This window comes from Oryctolagus cuniculus, chromosome 5 (assembly GCF_051225735.1).
Source record: "Oryctolagus cuniculus isolate XC-2025 breed Fujian yellow rabbit chromosome 5, ASM5122573v1, whole genome shotgun sequence".
NCBI classification, from domain to species: domain Eukaryota; kingdom Metazoa; phylum Chordata; class Mammalia; order Lagomorpha; family Leporidae; genus Oryctolagus; species Oryctolagus cuniculus.
Genome location: NC_142871.1, coordinates 127184334 through 127201167, shown reverse-complemented (window position 1 = coordinate 127201167; position 16834 = coordinate 127184334). Strand labels below are relative to the sequence as shown.

Sequence of the window (16834 nt, the reverse complement as noted above, 5' to 3'; positions counted from 1 at the left end):
AGAATGAATGGCAAGGGTAAGAGTTGGAGAGCAGAACTGAGCAGAGAAATGGTTGGCAGCTCCTTGGAGTCAGTGGAGATAGAGAAAAATGGGTAATTCTGAGAGAAATTTAGAAGATGAAATCGCCAGCTTGATAACATGTTGAACAATGGAGAGTGGAGGAAAGGCACATCTTGGAAGGACTTCTAGGTTTCCACAGCTTTTTTGAAAGAAATAGTTTTCACCAAGACAGGAAACACTGAGAGACCAAATTTGGAAAGAAGGATTGAGTTTGGTTTTGCCTGTATTATTATTTGAGATACTTAGTCATCATTGAATTTAAGGTGCTTATTCAGTCCAACCTTGTGAGTAACCTGGAGAAAAACCCTCTTTTTTAGGAAAAAGTGTTAATTGAAGCTTACAAAAAATGCCTGGCTGTACTGATGCAGTGTCATGGCGGTTTTACTGATGGAGAACAGCCAATCACACTGAACATTTGTGGACATTCAGTGGAAACTATCAGATACTGTGTTTCCCAAGAAAAAGTTAGCATTCACCTGCCAGTTTCTCGATTACTTGCAGGTAAAACATATCCCCCAAAAGTGTCTTTTAAACTGTTGTTTGTGGTTGATATTTATGAACACCTACTATGTTCCAGGAGTTCTACATGCATTCACTTATTTAATTGTCACAAGGATCCATTAAGTAGGTATTCTTATTAAACTTGCTTTGCTGATGGAAAGACTAAAGCATAAAGAGACAGCTTAGTAATATACACTAAGAAAGAATCAGAGTTGGTATTTTGAGGCACTTTGACATCAGAGACCATGTTTGTAACTATTGTACCATATTGCTTCTTCAGACTTAATACAAATGCATGTTTTATTATTCACCTTAATCCAGTTTCAAGTTCTGTATCATTACAGTACAGACTATTCGATCACATAAGCAGTTGCTAATAAATTGAAACCACTCTAGGTTTTCCTTCCCTCCAAGCTGTTTATTACTCATTTATTGATAATCTTATAAGCAGAAGGTCAAGATAAGTGGCATATTGAGGTGATATCTTTTTTCAATCTGAAGTAGTTGATTTAAAATCCATTTAGATTTGGTAGAATATCTAAAGCTGCCTCCTTCTAGCGGCCAAAGACCTTGAGTGTACATTTACCCAGCTCTGCAGAACTTTTCAGTGTAGCTTCCATGTTCTTGATTCTGGGTATACTTACCCTGCTCACACACTGTAACTACTCTCAGTTCCATTTTACCTAAGAGACTAGAAAGATCTAAAGGTGAATATTTTTGCTCATTGAAGAATATGTAATTAATCTTAGTTTTGTAACTCAGTAACTTAATGTGGCATGAAGGTGTATTTTATTTTTCCCTAGAAGACATTGTAGAGAACTGACATCATTTCTTTCTTAAATGTTTTGTAGATCTCCCTAGCATAACCATCTGATGCTTAATTCTTGAAAGGTTATTAATTATTGATTCAGTTTCCTTAGTAGAGCTAGGCCTAGTCAGGTTAACTGTTTCTCCTTTTGGAGTCTTGGTAGTTTGTGTCTTTTAAGGAGTTGTTCCAGTTCATCAGATTTATGGACCCAAAGTTGTTCATTATATTCCCTCATTATCCTGTTACTGTGGATAATGGAGTCAGCACTAATGATCCAGAGTGATTTAAGCTTGTTTATTGCCCTGAAGCTTAGGAAGTTGTTATTCTTAGACATACAAAAGTCTTTGAAAAGTTCATGGAAAAACTGCATATGAATTTCAGAATTTTCTTGTATCAAAATTATCTTTTAATTCTACTTTTCCATGAATTTTTTGAAATGGTCTCATGTGAATGTCAAGGGAGTACAAAAGACTTAACCTCAAATGAAATAGTGATTGTAAGAAAAACATCTTTTTTTTTTTTTTAAAGATTTATTTATTTGAAAGTCAGAGTTACACAGAGAGAAAGAGAGGTAGACTAGTCGAACAATACCCTATACCTTGTGCGGTTGTGTGAGTGCAGCCTGTTGAAATCCTTGCTTAATATATACTAAGTTGATCTTCAGTATATGGAGGTAATTGAAAATGAAACTCGATGAAGGGCGGGATGGGAGAGGGAGTAGGAGAGGGGAGGACCACAGGAGGGAGGGAGGTTGGGGGGGGACACAACAATACACAAGTTGCACTTTGTAAATTCACATTTATTAAATAAAAAAAAAAACTATATAACAAAAAAAAAAGAGAGAGAGAAAGGTAGAGAGAGAAAGAGAGAGGTTTTCCATCCGATGATTCACTCCCCAATTTGCCACAACAGCCGGAGCTGCGCTGATCCGAAGCCAGGAGTCAGGAGTTTCTTTCAGGTTTCCCACGCGGGTACAGGGGCCCAAGGACTTGGGCCATCTTCCACTGCTTTCCCAGGCTATAGCAGAGAGCTGGATCAGAAGTAGAGCAGCTGGGACTTGAACCGGCATCCATATGGGATGCAGGCACTGCAGGCAGCGGCTTTATCTACTACACCACAGCACCAGCCCCAAATCTTTCTTACTCCTATAATTTGTTCAAGCCCACTTTTGTTTTGAGCATCTGAAAATTGTTGATCCTCAGCATAGACAACTGACAGCATGATGTTGTGGGAAAATATCAGACTAGCAGGCAGGAAAGTGAGATTTGTTTCTGGTTCAGCCACTGACCACTTCTGCCTTTAGAAATCTTATTGTGTGAGGAGAAGAACTGATGTTGATAGTTACCCACAATGGAAAAAGTCAGAATCTAAGAATGTGCTAACTTCTGCACAGGTCTTCAACTCTCTCAGATCAGATCGATTTAGTGGATGTTTTGGAGTATTTATCTCACTCTATTTGATAAACCTTGGACTGATTGCTTATAATCTAGCTAAGTAAACATATACAAAACAGAACATGAATAACTTGGAGCATAAACAGTAAATGTTGAGAACAGGCTAATAGAATGAGATTAGTAATGGAAAGCCTCTTACCAGGCTAGAGCAGGTGGCCAATATATATTAAGATTGTAAAAAGCATTCTCTGTCTAGGCAACAACCTAAGCAGGACACATTCATAATGAACCAAGGTTGACCTGTAAAAGAGCCCCTTGAGTTAAGGAACTAAAGAGGCTTTGGATCCTAAACTGTAAGTTGTGGGGAACTTAATTTGAAGCTAAGATCAGAGCAGAATCACAGAGCCAGTTTCTCTCTTGAGAGATAGAGCTCCCATCTTCTGGTTCACTTACCAAATGTCTGTTACAGCCCACTGGGACAAAGCTGAGAGCCAAGAACTCAATCCAGGTTTCCTACATAGATGACAGGAACCCAACTGTTGAACCATCGCCACTGCCTCCCAGGATCTACATTAGCAAGAAGCTGGAATCGTAAGCCAGAGCCAGGAATCAGATCCAGGCAGCACCATGTGAGACACAAATGTCCTGACCACTGGCATCCTGACCAGTGTCTTAACCCCTGTGTCAGATGCCCTCTTCTGAAATATGACCTTCTTTTAATTAAGAATTTATTTTTATTTATTTGAAAGGCGAAGTAATAGAGGAGCAGGTGGGATTGAGGGGCAACACAAAGAGAAAGGGATCTTCTATCTGCAAATACACAAATGGCCGCAACAGCCAGTCTTGCGCCTGGCCGAAGCCAGAAACCTAGAACTCCATCCGGGTCTCCAGATGGGTAGCAGGATCCCAAGTGCTTAGGCCATCTTCTACTGACTTCCCAGACGTATTAGCAAAGAGCTGGATTGGAACCAGAGCAGCTGGGACTTGAACCAGTGTTTCAATACGGGATGCCAATGTCTCAGGCAGTGACATAACCTTCTGTGCCACAATGCTGGCCCCTGAAATCTAACTCTTAAAATTGGCATGATATATACATGAATTGTTTTGTACATATAACATTTACTTTTTTTTTTTTTTGAAGATTTATTCATTTATTTGAAAGTCAGAGTTACACAGAGAGAGGAGAGGAGAGGCAGAGAGAGAGAGAGGTCTTCCATCCGATGGTTCACTCCCGAAATGGCCACAACAGCTGGGGCTGCACTGATCTGAAGCCAGGAGCTTCTTCCAGGTCTCCCACATCGGTGCAGGGGCCCAAGGACTTGGGCTATCTTCTGCTGCTTTCCTGGGCCATAGCAGAAAGCTAAACAGGAAGTGGAGCAGCCAGGTCTCGAACTGGCACCCATATGGGATGCCAGTGCTTCAGGCCAGGGTGTTAACCCACTGTGCCACAGTGCCGGCCCCCTAACATTTACTTCTAAAAGTGTCATCAGTGTATGTATGTATGGTGGTACCTGGAATTAAAACTAGCTCAAAGTGTGCCCTTAATATAGATATTCATGAGAATAACTATTGAAAAAGCTTCATATATAGATATAGTTCATTTTATCTTTTTTTGAAAAAGATTATTTATGTGAAAAGTAGAACTACAGAGAAAGAGGTAGAGACAGAGAGAGATCTTCCATCTGCTGTTTCACTCCTTAAATGGCTGCAATAGCTAGGTGTGGGCCAGGATTCCATCCTGGTCTGTTTGGGTGGCTTGGGCCCAGATGCTTGGGCCATCTTCCACTGCTTTCCCAGGTGCATTATCAGGAAGCTGGTTTAGAAGCAGTATCCAGAACTCAAACTAGCTTAACCTGCTGTGCCACAATGCTGGCCCCCATTTTGTATCATAATTTGTGACCTGATAGATTCTCAATGGAAAAAAAAAAAGTTACATATAAAGTTGAGTGAATACTTAGGGTTTTTTTCCCTAAATGTTTTTATTTAGAAATATTTTGTTTTTACTTCCATGCAGGTTTACATGTGTTATTAAGCAAAAGTGAAGTAGCATATAAATTTCCAGAGCTCCTACCTCTGGTAAGTAGTACTCATGCCTATTTATTGCATTCATGTATTTTAAATCCCTTTGATACAAACTTTGTTAGGCTGAGTTTCTCTGAGAAACAGAACCAATAAGATACATGTATAGAGAGAGAGATTTATTTTTGAGGAATTGGCTCCCATGATTACCGGGTGCTGGCAAGTCTGAAATCTGCAGGGCAGACCAGCAGCCTGGGGAAAGTCGATGTTGCAGTCTTGAGTACAAAGGCAATCCCAGAGGCAGAATTCCTTCTTCTGGGTACTTGAGTCTTTTCCGTTAAGACCTTCAGCTGAACTAATGGAGCCCACCCACTGTGTGGATGGTCGTGTGCTTTACTCAGAGTCTACTGATTTCAGTGTTAATCACATATTAAGAAATACCCCTGTAGCAGTATCTACTGATGGTGATTATAAACTGGGTACTGAAGTTTAGCTAAGTTGACATGTAAAATTAATCATCCCACAAACATATCTTAAAATGATTCTAACTTTTTATAAAAATGTCCACCTCTATCAACTAACCTTTAAAGCACTGAGTTTTTATGGAAATTTTTTTTTATATGCCTAGAGTGAACTTAGCCCACCCATGTTGATAGAACACCCTCTTAGATGTCTTGTGTTATGTGCCCAAGTACATGCTGGGATGTGGAGAAGAAATGGATTCTCTCTAGTAAACCAGGTATGTGTTTTTAGTTCTATGGGGAGATTCCATTCTGTTCTTTGGCTTCTGTAAAGGTTATAGCTTTCAAGGAGCTTGTCTTTGAAAGTTGAGTATCTATATTAAAATTGTTTAAAAATATAAATGTAATGTTAGACCAAAAGTTTTGTTTTGACCAACTTTTATGTATAGTTTGTCAGAAATAATATCCAAAGTAGAAATGAATGACGGTGGTCTTGGTTTTTCTTTGAAATAATTTTTTTAGAGTATAGTTGGATAGAAAACAAATCCAGATTTCATCTATTTAAATTAAATTGAGTTAAAAGGTTAAATCCTTTTAACACAGCACTGAAGCTGGTGTTTTAATTTTTCAGCCTCTCTAAGGCTTGGTATGGATCTTTCTCCAACCACATTTTTAATAGCTGAAATGGTTGTTAACTGTTCGGGAAACCACATCTCATACACACACTTTCTTACTTGTGTAGAAACCATGTGCTTTTGGGGAAGAAAAGGGAGAGGAGGGAACTGCACCAATAAAAACCCACTTACCCAATATAATTAATTATTTTTTTAGATTTATTACTACCATAATGTGAAATGCAGACGAGAGATGTTTGACAAGGATATAATAATGCTTCAGGTAATAAATTAAAAGCATTTACCTTAAAGATTGTGGGGAGTCTTTTGCTTCTTGTTATTTGCTTGTGACTGCTCCTAAATATGAGTATAATTCTAGCTTAGCCCTCTCTATTAGGCTTCAGTCTCATGTGGCTAACAGCCTGGAGAATATGTCCATCTAGGTTTCCTGAACACATCTCAGATTTAACGAGTTCAAAATAACTCCTCGTATTTCCCCCATACTTTCTTCCTGTCTTAGGTTCTCTACCTTGGTGAATTATTTTACAGTCTACCCAGCTGTTTAAATCAGAGAGCGGAAAGCCAACCTTTCTTCATTGTCTTTGACTAATTTTAAGCCCCTTACCCTAATTGTCCAGGCCTGCAGTACTTAACTACATTGCAGTTCCTGGCTTCTGCTGTGTGCCCTCTTTAGTCTTAAACTCTGCATATTTTTTTTTTGGTTTTTGTTTGTTTGTTTATTTTTTGACAGGCAGAGTTAGACAGTGAGAGAGAGACAGAGAGAAAGGTCTTCCTTTTTCTGTTGGTTCACCCCTCAAGTGGCTGCTACGGCCGGCGCACTGCACTGATGCAAAGCCAGGAGCCAGGTGCTTCCTCCTGGTCTCATATGTAGTGCAGGGCCCAAGCACTTGGGCTGTCCTCCACTGCACTCCCGGGCCACAGCAGAGAGCTGGACTGGAAGAGGAGCAACCAGGACAGAATCCGGCGTCCCAACCGGGACTAGAACCTGGTGTGCCAGCTCCGCAGGCGGAGGATTAGCCTAGTGAACCGCAACGCCAGCCTGCATATTTGTTTTTTACTCCCAGGATTACCCACCCCTTCCTTTTCCGTTCACCAAGCTAACTTGCTTTCCTGTGTATCTCAGTGTTTAGTGTCACTTTCTCCAGAAATCTTTACATAATAGCACTGAAACATGGCTGTGCATCCCTCTTGTGAGCTCCCATAGCCTGCTACTACTGATCCCTACCACTGCACTCATACCCTGGATTGCTGACCTCTTTATTTTTCATCCTCCAAGCCCCTCAGCCCAAGCATAGCAGCTGTGTCTTGTTTTTTTTGTCCCTTTTGCCTGGCACAATACTTGTTACTTTCTAATCCTTCCCATGTTATTGCTGAATGGATTTGGTAATTATCAAAAAATAAAATCAAGAAATGTAAATTTCAGAAAAGAAAAGTAATTCAAAATAAATTAAAATCTAGGTGGCTTTAGGGTTTATACAAATGGTATTAAAGGAGAACTGGGGGGCCCAGCGCCGAGGCGCAGTAAGTTAATCCTCTGCCTGCAGTGCCAGCATCAGGGCATCAGAACATGGCCCAGGTGTTTGGGCCCCTGCACCCACAGGGGAGACCCAGATGAAGCTCCTGGCTCCTGGCTCAGACCTGGCCCAATGTTGGCAGTTACAGTCATCTGGGGAGTGAACTAGCAGATGGAAGATTTTGTCTCTCTCTCTCTCTCTCTCTTTCTCCCCCATCTCTCTGTAACTCGGACTTTGACTTTCAAAATAAATAAATAAAATCTTTAAAAATTAAAATACCAGAACCTTCACTGATGTTCAAAAAGTGATCGAAGAACCCTAAAATAAAACTTTGAAGCTGAATTAAAAGCATTGAAAGGAAGAGAACTCATAGTCTGTGTTATTTTGATATGTGAGCTTAGGTTTTGTGGGTTTGTTTCTTTGTGTTTTTGTTTTGTTTTACCAGTTTAGAGTCCTGTCCACACTTGTCAGCTGTCAGAATTAGGGACTAAAACTAAATAGGTTTTCATCTTTTATTGGGGTTGGTAACCAAGTAAGCTGTTTGCTGTTGTGCAAACCCAAGTATTTCTCACTAATTGTTTAATGGCCCTTTTAACCTTTCTCTTTTCCCTTTGTCTCCAACAAACAAAAAAGACAGGTGTCTCCATGATGGATCCAAATCATTTCCTGATGATAATGCTCAGTCGCTTTGAACTTTATCAGATTTTCAGTACTCCGGACTATGGGAAAAGATTTAGTTCCGAGATCACTCATAAGGTAAGAACATATTCTGTGAGACCACAACAGATCACTAAAGAAGTATCTTATATTCTTTCTGGATATGTTGATCATCTGAGTTAATATGCAAGATGCATATTCTTATCTCAGAAATTTATCTCCCCTCTCCCCCACGTTATAGGATGTTGTTCAGCAAAACAATACTCTAATAGAAGAAATGCTATACCTCATTATAATGCTTGTTGGTAAGTTTAGACTGTTTGAGACATTTGTTAATTATGTTGGATTTCATAGTACAAAATAGTTTAAAATTTCTGAACTGTGTTTCTTTTGTTTTGAGAGGCTGTGTACTCAGTTTTAAGGGAAGAGAATTGGAAAATCCTTTTTTCCCCACTGGTTACTGTAATGTTGAGACTAACAGTATTGTGGTGCTGTGGGAAAAGGAGAACATACAGTTACTAAAGTAGAACAAACTGGAATGCTGTGTATATTTTGTGAAAAAAAAAAAGGGTCAACATTAGCTAGCAAGGAATAGGATATTTAGAAGCTATTAAATGTTACAAGGGCTCTTCAGCAATTCTTGGAAAACACATAGGAATAAACTAAACATGGATTTCAAAAATTTTTTGTACCAAAATAGTCTTTTAAATCCTTTTTCCACAAACTTTGTGAAGCCCTTTCATATATTTTAGCTGTGTTTCTCTACATAGTTTTGTGGTGCAAAATTGTCTTCTTGACCTGGAATATAATAATTCCAAATTATTGTAGACCTATAGCAAATAGATACAGATTTCATTTCTTATTCCCTGTAATTTTAGTTTCAATTTTTCATTCCCTGAAATTAATATTTTTAGATATCCTTTTATCCCTTGTCTTCTCCCACCACCCCTACTATTTCAGACCCTCTACAGGCCTCAGCGCAGAAGCGTCTGGCTGCTGTCAGGAGGTCATAGCAGTGAGGAAGTTCGGTGTAGGTGGGGGAGGAAAGCTCTCCCTCCTTGCCACTGCCAGGACGAGGGAGTGAGAGTCGTTCCTTGACTTCAGTGACTCCTTTCTCAGCCCTCTGAGCCACCCTTCCAATACAGCAAGCAACGCTGTCTCCACGGCCTAAGGCCTGCACTCATCTGTTGAGACGGAGGCTCAGGAGGATGGTCAGGAGCTGCCCTCTCCCTCTGTTGTTGCCAGATCAGTCGTTGCTTTCCCATTGTGTGGAGAGACCTTAGAGAATTCTATCATGCTGCCTGGGGTTTACATGTACCATGTAAATATTGTGATTCTCTTAATATGTGTGTGTTTATACTTCTTTATGTTTAACAGGAGAGAGATTCAGTCCTGGAGTTGGACAGGTAGATGCTACAGATGAAATTAAGCGAGAGATTATCCATCAGTTGAGCATCAAACCCATGGCTCATAGTGAATTGGTGAAGTCTCTCCCTGAAGATGTGAGTGCCTACATTTATAAAAAGCTTAAAGAAATCCTTCCCTGTCTATCACATATCTAGATTTACTTCTGTGTACCTTTTTCACAGTTGTAAAAATGATGGTTCTAAGATGTATGTAACTCCAGTAACTTATTTTAATTAGAAAAGAGAAGACTAAACATTAGCAGTTGGAAGCAGAATTGGAATAGAATCTTCTGTGGAACGGCGCCGCAGTTCACTAGGCTAATCCTCCACCTTGTGCACCGTCACACCGGGTTCTAGTACCGGTCGGGGCACCGGATTCTGTCCCGGTTGCCCCTCTTCCAATGCAGCTCTCTCCTGTGGCCCGGTAGTGCAGTGGAGGATGGCCCAAGTCCCTGGGCCCTGCACCCACATGGGAGACCAGGAGAAGCACCTGGCTCCTGGCTTTGGATCAGCGCGGTGCGCTGGCTGCAGCGGCCATTAGAGGGTGAACGAACGATAAAGGAAGACCTTTCTCTCTGTCTGTCTCTCTCTCACTGTCCACTCTGCCTGTCCAAAAAAAAAAAAAAGAATCTTCTGTGATAAAGCCTTGAAAAAAAAAAGGCACTGAAAATAAAGTAAGCCTTAGAGCTGGATTTTTTTATTCATTATAAAGGAAGAGGCATTAACAGGGTCTTTCGTACAAACTTACCATGGGGATAGATAGCCCTTTATAACCTACTAAATTGAGGAAGGTAAGAAATACCTGTTCACCTGTGTTAAGTAGTTTTCCTGAAGTTTTTCCTTCCCAAGCATCCAAAGACTCCTTAATAATGAACCATTATCTCATTTTAGTGAATGTAAAATAAAAGTCATGGCCGGCGCCGCGGCTCACTAGGCTAATCCTCCGCCTCGTGGCGCCGGCACACCGGGTTCTAGTCCCGGTCGGGGCGCCGGATTCTGTCCCGGTTGCCCCTCTTCCAGGCCAGCTCTCTGCTGTGGCCTGGGAGTACAGTGGAGGATGGCCCAAGTACTTGGACCCTGCACCCCACGGGAGACCAGGAGAAGCACCTGGCTCCTGCCATCAGATCAGCGCGGTGCGCCGGCCGCGGCAGCCATTGGAGGGTGAACCAACGGCAAAGGAAGACCTTTCTCTCTGTCTCTCTCTCTCACTGTCCACTCTGCCTGTCAAAAAAAAAAAAAAAAAAAAAAAGAGTGTATCCACCTCATAGGATTGCTGGGAGGGTTCAATGCATACTGCCCAGAATGCTAGCAGTTATTACTAACTTGAAGCACATATATTTCCTGTACTTTCAGGAGAACAAGGAAACTGGCATGGAGGGTGTAATCGAAGCAGTTGCCCATTTCAAGTGAGTTTACTTCCTATTATTTCATCCTCTGTCTCGTTTGGTTTTTAATTACACTCTTCTTTGTTAGAATGTTCCCTGTGGTGGAACTGAGAGTGAAGTTGTTGCTTTCAGAGTATGAACAAACATTTTCAAGTTATAGTTCAGAATTAGATTGCTCACTGACATTTCACTTTATGGTCTACCCCTGCACTCAGCAAATGAAAAAAAGCATTGTGAGAGTTTTCATAGCACTCAAAACAGCTGTTCATAGCTGATGGTTCCAAGTAATAGAAATTAACCTAAGCAATGAACTAATGCATTGCAGGTTCCTAAAATTACTCTCTTTGTTTCCATGTGAGTGTGCCACCTAAGTGTGGGGTGGCTTCTGCCTGTTCTGGGGTCCTGTGTGATTCCCCAGTCAATAAGCTACTTTTCCCCGGAAGTTGTTGAGGCATTTTCTCAGTGCTGCTTTTTTCCTTAGTCCCCACCTCAGTGGCTGTATCTTTATCTTTGCTGATTATGAAGACAATTCGTGCTTTTAGAGAAAAGCACAGAAAGCTGTGAAGTAAAAAAGAAATCACCCATAGTCCAGCCACTCTGGTGCCTCTGTTGTACTTAGATGTGTGCCTCTGAACTTTTTTTGCTAAACTTGTGAGTGCTTGTATCGACCTGTGTGTAAGGGGCTAGGAAGATACATACTTGAACAAAAATGGGTTCATTTTATATTTACTGTTCTGTAACATTTTTAAATTAAATTTAATAAGCTATTTCTTTATGTTTATATCTTTGGGGGATTTATTTATTTTTACTTAAAACTTGCCTTATCAGTACATAAAGGCCCACTTCATTCCTTGCTTCAGTTCTTTGCAGTCCAGTACTGTACTGCAATATACTTAACCTCTTCCCTAGTGATGAATATTTAACCTCCAGATTTTCTCTACTGTAAACTAGGGTTGAACAGCGTGGTGCACATATCACTGACACGTGTTTCTTTCCTTCTGTCCTTCCTCTCTTTCTTTTTTGAGAGGTAGAGGCAGACAGACAGAGCACCCATCTGTGGTTCACTCCACTCATCTCTACAGTGGCCATGGCAGGACTGGGTTAAAACTCAGAGCCAAAAACTCAGTTAGGGTCCCACATGTGGGTGGCAGGGGACCCAGTACTTGAGCCTTCACCACTGCTTCCCAGGGTCTGCATTGGTAGGAAGCTACAATCAGACCCAGGCACCCTGATGTGCAATGTATCTCAACCAAGGTCAAACTCGCACCCCCACTTCAATATTTTCAAATGTGGAAGTATTTCTTGGATAGATCAAAAGGAAGGCATTTTAATACACCCAAATTACCTTCCAAAAAATATCAGCAATTTACACTTCCACTTGGGGGAGTGTATGAGAGTACGCTGTAGCTTTGCCAACACTCTGATATGTACAGTCTTAGTTTCCACACATTATATGAGTGGAAAATGTTACCCTGTTTTAATTTGTATTACTTTAACTACCAGTGAACTTGAAGGTTTTCTCTTACTTTTTTAGCCATTTATATTCATTCATCCTTTCATGCATTTTTCTTTGTGGTTATCCTTGTCTTACTGTGTCATGTGTGCTTTTTTGTATATTAGAGATATTCTTATTTTAGTAAATATATTGCAGGTACTTTCTTCTTGTCTGGTTCTTAGCTCTGTGATTTTTTTTTCACAAAAATGTTTTGAAAAATGTTTCTATCCTATTTGACTTCTGGGTTTTGTAATTTGTTTAGGAAAATTCTCTAAACCCCAATATTGTACCTGCTTTTTGCAGTCAATGGAAGTCATCACAAGTATCTTTACATGTCAAAATACAGAATAGTGTTTGATTGTTTATATTGTTGCCGTATCTGTGTCCATCACATTCAGTTGTCCAGTTAGAATAAATTCAAAGTGGATGTGCTGGATAAAATACATGCACACAAAGCTTGGTTTTAGATTGCCAAATTCACTCACAGAACATAAGTTTCAGCTTAACGCCCACAGGCAATATGCGAGAGTTCTTTCTTATGCTAGTATCTAAAACTGTCTCATGAATTAGTATTTGACCAGTAATTATAGTCTAAGGGCCTTTCTTTCCTAGGAAACCTGGATTAACAGGACGAGGCATGTACGAACTGAAACCAGAATGTGCCAAAGAGTTCAATTTGTATTTCTATCACTTTTCAAGGGCAGAGCAGTCCAAGGTAATTGTGGAAATTAAAAGTACGGCAGGGAAAAGTTTTATGGCTTTTCAGATTGAAGAAGGATACATTTTCATTGTAGGAAGCTTGGAAAATATTTTAAAAGGTAGAGTATGAATAGAATACCACCACCTGAAATGTTGGGTCAATTGCCCCCTCCCAGTGTTCTGTGTACAATTACATACATACACATGTAATTTTATTTTATTGGCTTTTGAGGATAAATTTTCAACCTTGTAATCCACTTTATATACACACTTCAGAATTGGTACCAATTAACATGCTTTTTCCATAGAGATTTAGATAGTTTTCCAAATCATTCTTGGATAGTTAAATTTTGCCTTGTATCGGTGTTCACTAAAAGCACTTTTTCCATAAATAACATTAAACAGAATTTAAACATGAAGCTTTTGTTTTTGAAACATATAGAACCAGCTCAGACCTTACAATTTTTTGGTTTTGGTTTGTGCATATTTTCATTGTATTTTAAAGCAACAAAGAATTCATTTTGGGATTCTTTTAATGGGAAAAAATTAACCTTGATATATCTGTATTGGGAGGGGAGGCTATAACACTGAGGATCAAAATCAGAAGATAATACAGCCAAGAGGACTTAGGTCACTGATTTTGGATACTAAGTTGCTTTGCATTGCTAACTCCCTACCCAAATTACTTTCTTTTTTATCAGGCAGAAGAAGCTCAACGGAAATTGAAAAGACAAAATAGAGAAGATACAGGTACTTTTATTTTTGCTTTCCACAAAATTCACTTGTTTAACATTATTGTCTATTACCTATGATGATTGTCCTTGGTAGAATGAAAGATTTAATAATAAGCTTTCCAAGTGAACATTCAAAGGAATAATGAGTATGTTAACGTAGGAATAGTCTGTATTGAGTCACCTCTGGGTTAATGGTTTTATCTCAGATCTGAAGACATTTCTAGGGGAAAGAAAGGCTTTCCTTTATACTGCTGCTATTTAGGTAGCTGTTCTACTGCATCCTGCTGACTTTGAGACTATAAAATATGGCTTTAAGATGCATATTAATGAGCATTCTTTGAGTGAAGACCATCAAAAGTGTCTAACAAAAAGGCGGTCTTTTTCAGCACGTTCTACAAAAGCAACCAATAACAACTTTATTTGCAGCACTTCCCCCTCCAGTTTTGCCTCCGTTCTGCCCTTTGTTTGCAAGTCTGGTTAACATTTTGCAGTCAGATGTCCTGTTGTGCATCATGAGAACAATACTGCAGTGGGCTGTGGAACATAATGGATATGCCTGGTCAGAATCCATGCTGCAAAGGGTAGGTTTGAAGACATGCCTTTATGTGTTAGTGTGTTTTCAGTAAAAGCTAAAATACTCTTGTCAGTATCTATACACAGAAAAATTAGAAGAAAAATGTATTGTTTGAAATTACGTATATCGTTACTGCTTTTTTGTCTGACAATGAAAATGAGTATCTGACAGATTTTTTAATACCATATGTTTGTGATTATCTTGGTGCCATTGACTAATCTGTCTCTCTCGGATTGACCCTCATCTTTGTACATTAAGTACTGTGGTATTGGATAATTTTTTTATCCTTCACATATGTTTCTCAATTAATTCTCTCAAAAAATTAAAAAACTAGAGTACATAAATATCCATACTTTGCAATTAGAGAAATTAAGACTTGGAGACTTATGGTCCTATAGCTAGCTAATCAGTGCCAAATTGAGTAGCTTGTTTGTATTTTACCTTATAGCTTTAATGTTAAGTCATTCTTACATTATCTCATTGAATTTACACAGCATTCCTATGAACAGATACAACTTTTTCCATCATATAGATGAGAAAGCCAAGTTTCAGTGAGGCTCAGTTAACTTCCTATGTTAAGTAATAAGTGACATCATAACAATGATTAATACACTGCCTACTCTGTGCTGGGCACTTCACGTACAGTATGTGTGATCCTCAGAACTCTGGAGGGAAGCTGTTTTTTTCTATGTTATAGATGATGACATAGGCTCAGAGGGGTTCCCTGAGGGAATATAGCTTGAAAGCAGGAAAGCCAGGATTCAGATGAAGGCAAGCCGTCCTCCAAAGCTTACCATTCTTTGGATTGTCTCAGCAGGCGCAACTGTCTCATTGGCTAAGGTGTGTGTACACTTGCACCCCCCTCCCATTTATAACCTTATGTTTTAAATGTAAAAGCATGGAATTGTGGTGCACTAGAGACTGTCAGTGTATGTGAGCAAAAGATGTGTGGGGAATGATGGAGAAGAAAGGAAGGAACAGTACTTAACTTATGTATACATTAGCTTTAGTCATTCAGGCTGGCCTGGTGTTTCCCAGTTTCTGACAGCCACAGTTGCCCCCATGGAAAGAAAGATACAGGCACACCACACATGTCCTTCAAAAATTAGGGAGTAGGATAAGAGAAGTGAACATGCAAGTAGATTCAAGATAGTTAAGATACTTTCTTAGAAGTCTGGTAAGGAATTTTAAGACTATGGTGTAGGTATGGAGTAAAACTGCAAAGCACACCACAGATGAGTTGCTAGTCACATCAGAGGTAGTTTTAGCTTACCCAAAGAAATCACAGTGGAAGACCCTTCCTCTTTAAATTAGAAAATTTTGTTTTCCTTGCCAAGAATCCTTTATTAGAAAATGAACATCAGTGTGTGAATTTATTAAAATCAGTACTTTAAATTATTTTTGGTTGCATTTAGTCTTTCATAGTTTAACTTTTTAAATAGTAAATAAATTACTTCATTTCTTATAAAATATGTAGTTTTTTACTAAAAATTATAAAACATTTTATTTGAGGTGTTACATTTAATTGGAATGGCACTACAAGAAGAAAAGCAGCATTTAGAAAATGCCATGGAAGAGCATGTAGTAACGTTTACCTTCACCCAGAAGATTTCAAGTATGTATATGCTTTTTCCTAAACCTAACTCAAGATATAAGTGATTTCAAATAATCCATTTAGAACCTTTTTTATTTGATCATATTGGTTCTAAGTGGGTAATAGTGAAGTCAGATATTTGAGGCCATATGTATTAATCTGTGTATGGTACTATATTAATCCTGATATATTTATATAAAAGTACTTAGGGCTATACTAATTAAAATACATATACTTTTGTAGTTTCTTTATTATTTGAGAGGCAGAGAATGCCCATCTACTGGTTCACTCCCCAAATACCCAGGACCTAGAAACTCAATCCACATGGTGGTGGCAAACCAACTACCTGCTTCCTCTCAGAGTGCACATGAATAGAAGGCTGGAATCAGGAGCAGAACAGAGCCAGAATTCAAAACCAGGAACTCTGATATGGGATGCGGGTGTCCTAGTCAGTATCTTAACCACTGTGCCAAAGGCTTATCCTGTAGTATATAAAATTTGTCAGAAAAAATCAAGAAGTCATGAGGAGTTCTTAGTTTTTAATGGGAATAACACACGCAATTAAATTCTACAATATCCTTTTTTGTTTTTATTTGAAAGATAGAGTTACATAGAGCGAGCCAGGGGCCGGCGCCGTGGCTCACTTGGTTAATCCTCCACCTGCGGCACTGGCATCCCATAGGGGCACTGGTTCTAGTCCCAGTTTCTCCACTTCCAGTCCAGCTCTCTGCAGTGGCCCAGGAGGGCAGTGGAGGATGGCCCAGGTGCTTGGGCCCCTGCACCCGCATGGGAGACCAGGAAGAAGCACCTGGCTCCTGGCTTTGGATCAGTGAAGCGCTGGCTGTAGCAGCCATTTGGGGAGTGAACCAATGGGAAGGAAGACCTTTCTGTCTCTCAC

At 39.6% G+C, this 16834-nt stretch overlaps 1 protein-coding gene across 8 annotated transcripts in view; it reads left to right on the top strand.

The window, feature by feature from the left end:
- The window catches only part of UBR2 (ubiquitin protein ligase E3 component n-recognin 2), a 119317-nt gene that overhangs the window by 65274 nt on the left and 37209 nt on the right, over nucleotides 1-16834 (top strand). For 6 of the 8 annotated variants that reach the window (XR_016234606.1, XR_011388680.2, XR_016234607.1 and 3 more), the window contains exons 15-26: nucleotides 378-561; nucleotides 4778-4839; nucleotides 5411-5521; nucleotides 6075-6140; nucleotides 8026-8148; nucleotides 8291-8354; nucleotides 9427-9551; nucleotides 10809-10861; nucleotides 12948-13050; nucleotides 13736-13784; nucleotides 14195-14349; nucleotides 15855-15957. Coding sequence is in view for 5 of the 8 variants with exons in the window: in XM_070074089.2 (XP_069930190.1) it covers nucleotides 378-561; nucleotides 4778-4839; nucleotides 5411-5521; nucleotides 6075-6140; nucleotides 8026-8148; nucleotides 8291-8354; nucleotides 9427-9551; nucleotides 10809-10861; nucleotides 12948-13050; nucleotides 13736-13784; nucleotides 14195-14349; nucleotides 15855-15957 (1198 nt within the window). In the remaining 3 variants the exon portion in view is untranslated. The remainder of the gene's footprint in view (nucleotides 1-377; nucleotides 562-4777; nucleotides 4840-5410; nucleotides 5522-6074; nucleotides 6141-8025; nucleotides 8149-8290; nucleotides 8355-9426; nucleotides 9552-10808; nucleotides 10862-12947; nucleotides 13051-13735; nucleotides 13785-14194; nucleotides 14350-15854; nucleotides 15958-16834) is intronic. The other 2 variants (XM_089333954.1, XM_089333955.1) reach the window with 1 other exon arrangement.